We start from the raw sequence: 13301 nt of genomic DNA, 5'->3' as shown, positions 1-13301 counted from the left end.
GCATACCCTCAGATGGAGGTGCTGATTCTCAGTTTCAATACTAAGCTCTCTTTTTCATTTCACAGGGAGACCCCGGCAGTGACGGACCCCGTGGTTTAGGAGGAGAGACTGGAGCCAAAGGATCCAAGGTGCGTGTTGATAGTAGAGCCCCACCTCATATGGGATGAATTGAAGGAACTCCAGAGAAGGAGATTGTGCTGTAGCACTGGGTCTTACACTAAGAATATGTCTCCTCTTCTGCAAATCTCTCATATTCGGACACTGTCTCTTCCATATTTAGCATGTCTCCTGTACCAAGACTGTTAATTGTGCTAAACATGTGAATTCTATTGAAGAGGGCTCAGCATTTGTGTCTTGTATTAAACTACCTACTACATCTCTCACACTATTACTGCCACTTAAACAAAGTTGTATTTAGCTGTGTCTTCCACTATTGATCTGTGCTGAAGCTGTCCTATGTATTTCCACCTATTATCTTATCTAAGTCTATGCCCTTTGTATAGGGTTGTATCTCTTGTATGCAAGTTGTGACTCACATTTAGACTGTAGAATAGTTCTCTTTGCGATTAGATTGAGGCCACTGCAGGGGTGGGGGCACAGGAAGGCGTCACAGGGATGTAACTGTTGCTTTTTTTCCTCTTTTGTTTAGGGAGAGCGAGGATTGCCCGGTCCTAGAGGTGCCCAGGGTCCACCGGGGGAGGCTGGAAGAAATGTGAGTTACATTTGTACTACGTGGGACTGTCAGTCAGAGCACATCAAACGTATCAGATACTCTTATAAACTGAAGTCCATGATGTGACAGGACAAAACTTTGCCTATAGTAACAATCAAACGCAAGCTTAAGTCAGTATCAAACCCCATGTATAGTCAGCCACAAAACTGAGAGACAGTCATCCTCACAACCAAGCTGCAAACTTCCTCTAAACTCAGGATCAAACCCCTTATGCAGTCAGGAGTACACCCACCTGCATCCAACAACAAACCCAAGCTTTAGCAGGGCCACACCCCTGCTACACTCAGCAATAAATCCATTCTGCAAATCCCAGGTAAAGGACCAAAACCCACTAAGCAAAGGTCAAGCACCAGCCCAAGCTACAGACACGACCTAAGTAAAAAACAATATAATATCAACAATTGTTAAATCCAACAACTTAACCCCAGTAACAACCATGCTTAACCTAAGAACAGACATCCCTAACCCAATTAAGTGCCACTGCAAAGTCAGTGGCAGCGATGACCCACTCCAGAAACAGGTAGTGCCATCCACGAATACCATTTGCCAGCTCAAGCTCTTTCTGTCTTAGCTGAAGCTACTGCTACCTTCAGCAACACTGACTATTAACCCATCAATAATCGCTGCAACCCCTGCAACAGGAAGTTCTCAGATCCAGCAGCAGCCTCTAGCCTTTCCAGTAAGAATTGCTCGCAGCTACAGCCCGAATCACTGGTGAACCCTAACATCTGCAGTATGCTATACTGAACAATTGAAACTCACAACTCCAGCATCAACCACTAGCTCCAGCAATAGCAACTACCTTCATCAGCAACAGAAACCTCAAGCCCCAGCATCAATCACTGCCAAACCCAGAAGTCATCAATTCCATATATCTATCAGCAATTGTTCATCCCAGCAAAAGACACTTCCAGCCCCAGCTTTTGCACAGAAACTACCATCCAAAAATATTCTCAGTGATACCTCAGATATTTTCATTGCTGTCCCATTCCCTGCCTCCTTTGACGTGGTTTGCCAAGTGATAAATGTTAATTCCCCTGCCTTTCTCTCCTTGTTTGTAGGGATCTCGTGGGGATCCAGGTGACATGGGAGAACGAGGAAATCCTGGACCCTTAGGACCTAAGGTTAGTGTGTATGTTTCTCAAGCTTAGATTCATTACAAGTAGGAAGGAGGCGTGTCTTGCATGTCACATGTATGCAAAATGTATAAGACAGAGTAGAGTCACTGTATGTGAGGATTTTGAGCTACCCATGCTGATAGCTTCAAATCTGTGTCTTAGGTGTGGAACTCCATGTAGGAATCATGTACTAACCTTACAAAATCTCTACAGCACCAGTCTCAGAAATCATAAGGGACTTGTCCCAACTATGCATGAAGAGTGAATTTTGGCACCTGCAAGCTATGTTTTGCAGCAATTCAAACCAATCAATGACACTACTGTCAAGCAGCGGCCTAACAGGCAAACACTATACAATATACATCCTGAATTCAGGAATCATCATCCTTTTATTTCAATCTTTGACCAAGATAAGACTTAAGAACTATCAAAATATTGAAATCTATCACAGGAAATTCTAGTTCTTCCATTTGATTATAGAATTCAGAACTTCATGGCATGATCAGTGTGTGTTCCAGTGGGATATACATCTTTAAATGTGTCACTTGAGCTTTGACATCTAAAATATTTCTCACAGTCATCTCCTTTGCGATTAGGCCCCTGGACTATTGGGTCAGGAGAGATTTAATTGGCTAATAATGCTTCACAGGAGTATGACATTTCATTTGTTCCAAATAGGCCAACACCCTTTGCAGCCAAAATGGGGTTGTTTATTTCCCATTTATAAGTCCTCCCTTGGCCAGAAGTGCAAATAGAAAGTGTATTTTAATAGTTTTATTAACAGAGGCCACAGTTCACCAAACAGTTTGCACACCTAAATATCACCTATGTGTGCAAAAAGTTGAATTTACTTTAAGAAATCTAAAAGGTTTAGTCAAGGGATCGGGATCAGGAAGTTTTATGACAACAGAATCCACCTACAAGCTGGAAATTCTGCAAATATGAGATGTATGCAGACATACTTTTTGGAGTACTGGGTAAAATAGAGTAGATTAATGAAGTATCGGGGGTATTACAAACTCATGAAACACCCGCAAAGTGAGAAATATTGCGATTTTGGATAAAATTTCAATGGTAATTCATTCTCTGGAAAGACACACAAATAGCACATACAAAATATAATTGTGTTCCATGGTGGGAAGGGGTGTGAAGCACCACCATTTCTCTTGGTTCTTTTGGGAAGGTGGTTTCTGAAAATGTAATACAACTACAGTCCCTGAGGAACGACATTTGTATAAGAGTGTCATGGATATTTTCTTATGCTTCTCCCACATACCACTGATTACTCAGGCAGAACAGAAAGTAGCACAAATATCAATTACACTAATTATTATTGGCACAATGTGGGCATGTGAACCTTGTTCTCTACTGTTAGAGATGTGTATTCAGCTTCACTAAAGTTACACTTTACCTACGCCTACTCTGTCAACACAAAAGGAAGTTATTACATCTCAACCCGAGTGTGCTGATCTTTATGATCCCTCACCTGTGGTCTTAGATTTTGGATATTTACAGCTTCTTCAGTACCCTATGCAACCCCTAAAGGAGGCTAGAAAGCCTACCACTAAAAAGTGCTATGCTGATAAATTCAAAGACCTTGCTGTATACTGCTCCAGTCTTCTCTTGATCAGCTAATAGCTACAGTACAGCACATTGTTTGTTATGTTACACCTGGAAAAGCAGGCTTAGCCTACACACCAGTTTGGGTTCATTCAGTGGCATTTGCTGCATACCCCCAAAATAGAAAACATCAGTCTTCCTATACAATTCTTTAAGCTATTACATTTGTCTCCACTACGATTTCTATCTTTAAAGGCTCACAGATAAGTAACGTTTTCCTTCCAGCCGGGGAAAAAGGAAAAAACACGCATTTCCACCTTAAATATATCAGTCAACTGATACATTTTAGACCTGAAAAAATATGCTGCTTTAAAGTAAAGCATGCACAAGAAAATATATTGGTGCTTACGATAACACCAATAATAATAATGCTATTTAAAATGTAATGACAGTAATTGTGATATTAATAAAAGAGATGATAGAGATGATAACAAGATTTAAAAAAATCTAATAGTTATCAATGATAATAGAGAAAGAATTTTGATAATAACGCATTGGGCCCGATTCATAAAGGACCTCCACACTCTTGGAGGCCCCACAGTTATGGGAGTGTCTACTATCGGGCAGCATTATCGCAGTGAGATTTCTCATTGTGGAAATTCCGCCCCAGTGCGGAGAATTCCCCATGGCTGCAGGGCCTCGGCCACAAGTGCAGAGACTCTTTGTGAATCACGCCCATTATTTCATTATCTATGGATTTATTTTTTAACTTAATAAAGAGAAGACCACAAGACAAGCCAGATCTTGAGAGTTATACCTCTAAGCTATAATGCTTGATAATACTATTGCTTACCATGCAGTAATTCAGAGGGCAACTCGTCATATTAAGGTGAAGATGCCACTATTCAAGAAGGTGTTAGATCCAAAAGACGCACATTTCCATATCCCTATCCACTCTGCTCATAACAAGTACCTATGGTTTATAGTGAGTGGACAGCATCATCGGTTGAAAGTACTGCCGTTCACGGTCACTATAGCCCAAGGGTTCACTGTAAATGCCAAGAAGTACCATCTTTAACCTCAACAGATCCAACCCATCCTATGGCACAGTCTTAATGGTGTCACGTGGAAAGCATGCCCCAATCAGGAGAGGGTGATGGCATTTCAGCAGCTACTGCCTCTTTTTTCGTGCAATAATTGTAAGAACAGTAATGTAGTTCTTGGGTATGATGACATCATACTTAGCAATTGTTCTGCATGCCAGACTGTATGTGTGCCCACTTCAACAGTGCCTTGCCAGTCAATAATAGCAGGTGGAGGGTAAATGGGAAAACTAGTGTTGATAAAGGCCAACCCTCAAAACACTTTGCGGTGGTGGAAAATCAACAAACTGTTGATAGGCAAACCTTTTGTAGACCTTCTTCCTCAGCTGACCATTACTACTGATTCACCACTCCTGTGGCGAGGCACACATTTAAACAATATCACTGTTTAGGGTGCCCGGACTCCTCTTCGTCAGGTGAGGCACATCAATGGCCTGGAACTCATGGCCATCTTTCCGACCCTCAAGGCTTTCTACTCCATAATATGAAGCAAGGTAGTTCTTGTATGCAAGGCATGACAGCCATGTACTACATTCAAAAGTAGAGGGGTACTTACTCCCCTCTCCTTTCAGAATTGACTCAACAGATTTGGCATTATGGTTTGAAGAACAAGCAAAGGACGGGAGGGGGACTTCTGAGGGAAAGGGAAGGCAGCTCTCGCCAATAAATTAAAAAGTAGCGAAGAGACGAGTTAGTGGTCTCACTTGCTCTAAAAGCCTTATAATGGTAGATTTAAATCTAGATAATGCAAGCATTTCTTTAACATTTCACAATAGCATATCACATTACATCAAAAGTCAGAGGCGCTGGAAGTAGGCATGCAAGGGATGCTATAGCACCCCCACCCAACAAAAGAAAAAAAACATACTGGAATTTTGAAGGTGAATAAGCAATAAAGATGCCTGTACATGTTGTTTTTATCTTGTCACATTAGCTGTGTATCCAGAGACAGAGGGTTAATATCAGACTGGCTTCTGACAAATTGCTAAATAATCTTTTAACTTGGAGAGTGGCATTTATATTTCTTTCTCTGGCTGCAATTTTAGAGCGTTTAGTCAAATGGACTATTTGGCAATTTTGCTGGTGTGACAGGAAAGTCTGTAGGGTGTCATTTTTGTTTTCTAACACACAACAAAGTGTAAGTACTTATAAATGAACTGTACAAATGTTTCAGACTATATCAGTAAGTAGGAAAGCACAAAGCTTTTTTTATAATTCAGAAGTGGGATGGAAACAAAGATTTTAATAGGATCAAAACAAATCAAGACACTTTACTTGGAGATATGCTAATGTTAAATATTCGCTGAAACACGATTTCCACACAGTATCCTTTGTGCACTGTATAGCTGCTATATCACTAAAACTTCATGTCTATGCAAATGTAGTAGCCATTTCAATGGAGATTGTGCTGTCTATAAATGACAGTGAGCTACCACACTATGAATTTGTAATGTATTTGCTCCGACATGCAGCACTAGTTTAGAAGGTAATTGCATATTGGTAAGTATAGAACAGGACCACTGAAATTATGTGGCAGAGGAGCACCAAATTATGCAGCAGGGTTGAATAAATTATGCATCAAGAAACGGCAAAATATGAGGCATAATGCAGTACTTTGTGATACTATTGTTTAACTTTTTTGTGATTATTACACATGGCAATACTGTCTGGGCAAAGATTTCGTCCGAAAACTGCCAGTTTAACAACCAAATATAGAAAAGGCAACAGAAAGATGACCAAGGGCCTTCCACTGCATGCAAAACATGTTGCAATGTTTTTAGAACCTTTTGATCCATTAGAGCTAGAAACCAATTTGTTGGGCAAAATCTGCAGATTATGGCAAATGCAGCAAATCCATAATTTTGCACAAAAAAAACCACAGGCGCAAAATAGTATAATTCCAGTTACCCTGCCTTAAAAGTACTAGTCTTAACTCTAGATATGAATACCTTGGCAATGTACATCTATATACATATGTTACATTATTCTTGTAAAGGAAAGGAGCAGAAAGCTGAGCTAAACAATTGGGTGACAGAACTTAAGCGTGACTTGTGTAATCGATTTTACTTTCTCTCCTAAAATGCATGGTTATTCCACCCCTTTTCCCTTCAATACATGGAGTCAGGCTCACTTAGGTGCACAACATCGTCAAAGTGCAGATGTCGAAAAACTAATTGGAATTCATGTTATGCTTATAAAAGAATGCTCTTTGCCACCCTCTGTTTGTGGTGAAGTATATTAAGTCGTTTGAAAGGCAGCTTCCAGCCTGCATTACTGTTGATGGTAGATAGATACCTGCTCATCTGCCACAGCGGCCAGCAGTTTACTAAATAAACTGAGAGACATAAATATTTCTTTAACATTGAATGACTACAAACTTCCACAGAAACAACACTTCGCATGAAAGGAATAGAAAAAGTAATCATTGTGTTTAATTAAAAGACACGTGGTGCTCGGTTGTAAGATTGGGGAGCTGCATTGCAAATAAACTAACACTAGCAGAAGACCTAATTCACATAAAAAGGAGTCACAGACATGCTATGAATTTCATAAGGTTGCTCTTTATTTTTAAGATTCACAAATATTACACACCTACAACTATGAATGGGTAGATTTCTTTGCAGATGCCTAAGTCTAAAATGTGGAATTTGAAGTACATCAATTTATGATTATTAGTAAGGAAATTGTTCTCCTCCCACCCCCCCTCCCCGCCCCACACCCCCTCCAGAAAATACTTTTCCAAGTGGAGTAATTTGCTCACCTACAACTCCCTTACACTTTGGGAGTGGAGATGGGTGTTTTCACACCTGTATTTCACATTTAACCAGTTGTAAGTGACGTGTGTGTAAATGTCCCCATGTTTTGTCATTTGCAGTCAGAGCTGGCACCCTTTGCTCAGTAGTAGGAATGAAAAATACGCTGTAAGAATTATTGCAATGCATGTACAGGTGTTTACAATTACAATATTTTCTAGAACGCCTAGGTTAATAATAAAATAATTGAAACAAATATGACTTTATCTGGAGTAGGTAGGCTCCGACATGATGATTAACACATGTACATTTCATATTCCCTTTCTCACAGGGTGATCGTGGCAGACCGGGCTTCAGTTACCCTGGGTCCAGAGGACCACCGGTATGTTTCCACCTCATTTTATGCTTAGCATGAGATCCGTGTTTATGCACTATCCTTGACTTTGATCCACATTGTCCAAGATTCTACTTTTATAGTGCATTAATAATCGTAATCATACGCTCTTGTATAGCGCCTCATCACCGTAAGGTCTCATGGCGCTTGCTTTGGGAACCCGTCCTGGTCTTTCCCTGCGAGATTACCCCTACTGGGCATCCCCAAGGTGAAGACCAGGCATCCCATCGCGGTGGGGCCGTAGTGGAGATTAAGCAAGCTATTGCCCAGAGTTGCAGAGTGTGAACTCACGATTCGGTGGGCATCCCCAAGGTGAAGACCAGACATCCCATCGCGGTGGGGCCGTAGTGGAGATTAAGCAAGCTATTGCCCAGAGTTGCAGAGTGTGAACCCACGATTCGAGTAGGCACCGAGGCGAGAATTATCGAGTCCGTGGACATTATGAGCTCAAGACCCTGTCGCATCGGGAATTGAACCCTGGTCCCGGGTCTGACCTCTGCGTCAGGGTCTGCCTCCTCTAACCAGTGAGCCACACTTCTCCACCCTCACTTCTTAATAGCCTGAGGTTCATACCCATAAAGGTCTGTGACACATGTTTACCTACAAGCATTCCTTATTGTGTAGTTACGTTATAATCTGCATGTATGGACTCGTGTGCCTGCATTAATGTGACTGTGTTTGAGATGCCTGGTTCATTTTATTTCATGCTTCCTTTTTTATAATTTACACAAAAGTCTTCAAAGGCGAACATTCAGTGCGTTACTTATGCAATGCTACAAATTTAACTCAAGGAAGTATACATTGTTTAGACTGGTAATTGTTTTCAAGTATAGGCACTATCAAGATGGTACACTTTTTTCAAGCAGAGTTTAAAAGAAAAAATAGCGGTGGAGTGAACAGAGGAAAGGAGAGGATTAGCAAATTTGGAAGAATTTCCTGTAAATAGAAGAGTTTAAAAAGAAAATAACTGAACAGCACAGAAGATAGAATAGCTTTGGGACGGTAACATGGCCAGATAGGCCAACAAAGATCAATAATAACCAAGCAAGAAAGGAGTAAAGAGAGAACTAGTGCTTTGGCTGCTTGAAACTGTGGAGGTCGTGATCATCTGGAACTAATACATCCGGCACAAGCACATATGGGAGATCGAAACAAATGGGGTGACAAAGAAGGGGAGCGTTTCACAATAATACCACTGGTGTGTACAGATGCAAAAAAGAGAAGTAAAAGAGGAGAGAGGATGCGATGCATGAGGCAAGGGAAATATCAATTTCAACAGGATTGAGCGGAAGCAAGTGGGAGACCATCCATGGATTGGGCATTAAAAGTCACATGGAGATGGTGTTGTCGTGGATGGGCTTGACGAGAGGAGAATTTTATTAAAATGTAGGCATCATCAGCTTAGAAATGAAAGAAAAGACAAACAATATTAAAAAGAGGAAGGAGCAGATGGAGAAAAGAAGGGTAAGCAGCACTGAGGCTTGTAAGTCCATGTGGCGGGGAGGAAATGAAAGCAGATGTTGGGCTAGAACACAAAGTAGGAATGACTACAGAATCATGTAAATGAAGAACCAGATGAGAACAAACACCAACGTGCTAAATAAGGAGAATGTTTTGAGAGTATGGGTTGGCCCACTGTATCAAAAGCAGCCAATACATCACGATGAAAAAGGAGCAAAATAAATTAGACGTGTGGCCAGTAGATAATGTGGGGCAGTTTAAGTGAGTGGGAAGATCAGAATCCAGAATGCAGTTATGAGGGATGATATTGGGAGTAAGGAAAGACAGAAATTTGGGTAGGGAAGAAGAGAAATGAAGTGGAAGCAAGAATTAGCCAGTCGAGGAGACACTTTGATGGGGCCAAAATGACTACATGCTCAAAAGAACTGGGGAACAGACCGACAGTAGGAAGCAATTGACTAGCAAAGTCAAATAGGTAATGAGAGCATGGTATATCTGGGGAGGGGAGCAATATGAAAGGGGCAGAAAATTAACCTGTTGGACTGGCTGATCTCCGAAAGGACAGGGCACAGTCAGAACTGTGATCAAAGAAAATAAATGAGGGGGAAGTTGGGAAAGACGAGTAAACAAAAATGAGGAATCAGGTGAAAGTAAAACAGATACGATCAATTGTTGAGGCAAAGTAGTTACCAAGGTACAAAGCAGCCAATAAGGAGTTGGCAGTAACTAGTGTTTCCCAAAAATCAGATATTGGCAAACATCTAGAAAGTGATAAAGTATTAAATTTCTTAGTAATATATTAGAATTCATGTTTTGATTATTTTGATACTATCCTTGTTTATATATGTTTATTCCTGTTGATTTCCTCCATTGTACTGCTCTGTAAAGTTTTTAGTTCTAAACACAAGTTTGAAAAATAGCATGACTGACTTCAATAGTTAGTTGGACCTAAAGGCAAGTGGTCATGACAACCCAAAGGACCTCAACATACAGTTCATGGTATCAACCAGTGACTGAAATCCTCCCACCACCTGAGAGAATGGTGTAGTACATGTGCGAGCACCCTTTCATGTTTTGAAAGCGTGTAGAAGTATTGTGAGTGCCTCAAAGATGTGGGACTGGGACTCTAACTCCTTCCCTGTTCATCACTTGCCACTGTCGTAATCTAATATTAAATCTAATCTTGCATCTTTCTTTTACAGGGAGATAATGGCGAGAAAGGTCCTCCAGGTCCACAGGTCAGTGGCATATGATGTGTCTACAAAACGTGAGCCATACAACCCAGAATAAGATTCAAATGATCAAAAATGCAGGCAACACTGTATGCAAGTAGAGGGAGATGGGTTTGCTGTACAAGAGGCTCTACCATCTTCAACGTAATGAGTGTAACAACTGGATTGGCCAAGCAGTCTCTTCGCTGACATGCACTGTATTAAGAAGGGATTGCCATTTATGGGTTGAAGCAAGTGATGTGCCTAAATGGGAACCTGCTATGTCCTGGACGATGTATTGGCTATATATAAAGGTGTTCTGTAATCGTATCTGGGATGTACATGGTTCCTATAAGGGCTTTGCCGTCTCATGGTCGATATGCTCTCTTCAAAGGGGTTGAATTCTCCTGCATGATGTATGCACTATACTTCACGGGAGATGTAGTTTATCAGGTTATGGGTGCACCATCCATGGTGGGGTTTTATGTGTCGATATGTGTCCCTATCACTGCAGATGCCATGTAATTTTGTAGGTACTGAAGTGATGGTTTGGTGATTTTCCCAATTTATTTTGTTATTACATCTGATGTGACACTATCTTTCCTTCCATTGATATTTCTTACCTTCCTGTTGATAGTGTTTACCCAGTCACTGTTGATGTTTGTTCCACTAATGGGTGTGCCTACCCCCTAGTTTGTTGTGTTACATATCCTATAGGTGGGGTTTACTCTCAGATACGGACGTCTTTTCTCTTATTGTTGATATTTCCCTCCCACTTTTGGTGTTGACTCTCCCTTGGGGGATGTCTGCTGTCTTGTTTGTGGTGTCTTCCTGCCAGTTGGTGGTCTGTTGCCTCTCTTTGTCAGTGTTGGCTCACCAGTTTGTGGTGGGTTGACTTCAACTCATGTGTTATCGAAGTAGAGTGGATGGTCCTTCACAGCTTAACCTAGGCTCTTCTTTCATATCACAGGGTGGTAGAGGTGACTTTGGACCAAAGGGAGCTCCTGGCCCTAAGGGAGAAAAGGGAATACCGGTAAGTGTTTGACATGGGGGAACAATGGCACTTTCTCTTTGCCCGTCAAGGGCATTTCTGCTTTTTCATGCTCAGGACTGCTGTGTCTGGCATGGCACAACTGGATGATGGAATGTATCCTAAAGAGTAAGACAAAGAAGGTATACCATAACTTGTCCAGAGCTGGCCATAATAAAGGTATTACAGCAGCCATGTGCTGCATAACTTTAGAAGCACCTTTTGAGTCAAAACGAGTGCCATCATACATATCTCTGCTTGCCAATGCCAGATGGGTGCTGTTTTAATCCATGTGTCATATAGATCTCAGTTTCCTTTCAGGGAAGTTTTGATGAAGAGAAACAGAAGAAAATCAGATCAGGGATTGCAAAAGCGAATTTAAGAGATGAATCCAGGGGCAATGATCCTGATGTTGGAAATATAAAGAAATGGGGCTAGGGAATCCAGGATCATTAGGATGCACCATCATGGTCGCATGCTTTGCTGAAAATATTTACAATGAGGGATTCCACAGCTGTGTTAGGTATTGAGTGTTCCCGAAAACTGGGATTGTGAGGTTGTGTATGAGTCAGTGAAGTCAATTAGTCAAGGATCACGAGGTGGTAATAGTAGTTGGGTGCAATCAGGATCCTGAAGATGTACTAAAAGAGGAATTAAGTCAGGGCATCAGGACCTCACATTTTGTTCAAAGTGCGATGAAACTGGTGTTTCTCGGATCCTCAGATTATGTCAGAGATGGTGTGTTGATAGGTTATCTCAGATCTTAATGTTGTGGGAGGAGTGTAAAGTCATAGTAACCAATGCATCAGGGATACAGAGGTTGTATTTGGAGTTCATGGAAGGTATGTTAAAAGCTCCTGGCATTGACCCATATTTTAATCCTATTAAAATAATATGTGAAAAATGCTGGTACCATCTACTCTCATTCTTTCCAGGGCGATCCAGGACCAGGTGGAGAGCCAGGCCTCAGAGGCGGACAGGGAGATCCTGGACCAGAGGTGTGTCTATGCTAAGTCCACTTTTTTGTAATGCCCTGTGACCTGCTGTATTCAAAACGCCCAGATTCTTCTTATTTGCCTGTCTTTTCTTGTCTTTACCGCTGATATCTGTTATGTATCATCATATTGGGCTGTGGGATGTCATGCTATCTAATGTTATGTTATTTTAATTATATTGATTAGTTCTCTAGTGCTAAGATCACCTCAAGTAGTCTGTTTAGCGGAATAGGAGAGTTTGAAAAATGACCATGAGATAGGGAAGTAGGTACAAGATAGGAGGAATGGAGATCCAGTGAGTGTACCAGATACTAGGATGTTATTTATGGTTTTGTTGATGGGCCCATCTGCAGTCTGAAAGCCTAATTGAGAGTTCTCCACTGTCTTGGTGAAACATCTTCCATAAAGTGCACCAATGAACACGATAGGAGTACTTTTAATGCAAAACTGCTGCTGAGAGGTCCTCTATGTTGTGGCAGCCCGCTCAGCAATTTTTTTGTTTCTCAGAGGCAACCCCCATGAGATTTTGTTTCTGCGAAACAAAAAAGAACATCAGTCATTGGAATATTTTTGTCACTGTGAGCCGACGTAAAGTGGATTTTCTCCATGCCCTTCAGGTGTATTTTTGCTTTTTCATATTCAGAACTGCTGTGTCCGAGATGTGTACACCAGAAAGGAAAAAATGAATGTTGGAAGTCCTTTTCTAATAGAGAATGCCTCCCAGTATTATTAGTCCGTGCAAACCAGGCAGTTCTCCCATTTCAAAATAATATTTCAAGATTCACCCATGTTTCCAACCCATTTGGCCCCCATAGCCTGTTGTGGATCTTTGGCCATAGGCAGCTGGTTGATGGGGAGGATGGAAGAAGAAGCACAATAGTAAGACATGGGAACAGGAAGAGGAAGAAAGTAGAAGCAGATGTCACTGTAGCTGGAGCCAATT

General features: G+C 41.3%; 1 protein-coding gene across 2 annotated transcripts in view; it reads left to right on the top strand.

Moving 5' to 3' along the window:
* The window catches only part of COL6A2 (collagen type VI alpha 2 chain), an 89231-nt gene that overhangs the window by 54654 nt on the left and 21276 nt on the right, over positions 1–13301 (top strand). For both annotated transcript variants that reach the window (XM_078681448.1, XM_078681449.1), the window contains exons 16-22: positions 66–128; positions 650–712; positions 1795–1857; positions 7599–7649; positions 10325–10360; positions 11304–11366; positions 12299–12361. In XM_078681448.1, coding sequence (XP_078537574.1) covers positions 66–128; positions 650–712; positions 1795–1857; positions 7599–7649; positions 10325–10360; positions 11304–11366; positions 12299–12361 — 402 coding nt within the window. The remainder of the gene's footprint in view (positions 1–65; positions 129–649; positions 713–1794; positions 1858–7598; positions 7650–10324; positions 10361–11303; positions 11367–12298; positions 12362–13301) is intronic.

Source organism: Lissotriton helveticus, chromosome 3_1 (genome assembly GCF_964261635.1).
Source record: "Lissotriton helveticus chromosome 3_1, aLisHel1.1, whole genome shotgun sequence".
In the NCBI taxonomy this organism is placed as follows: domain Eukaryota; kingdom Metazoa; phylum Chordata; class Amphibia; order Caudata; family Salamandridae; genus Lissotriton; species Lissotriton helveticus.
The sequence above is the reverse complement of the archived record's forward strand: the minus strand, read 5'-3'. Positions and strand labels throughout refer to the sequence as shown.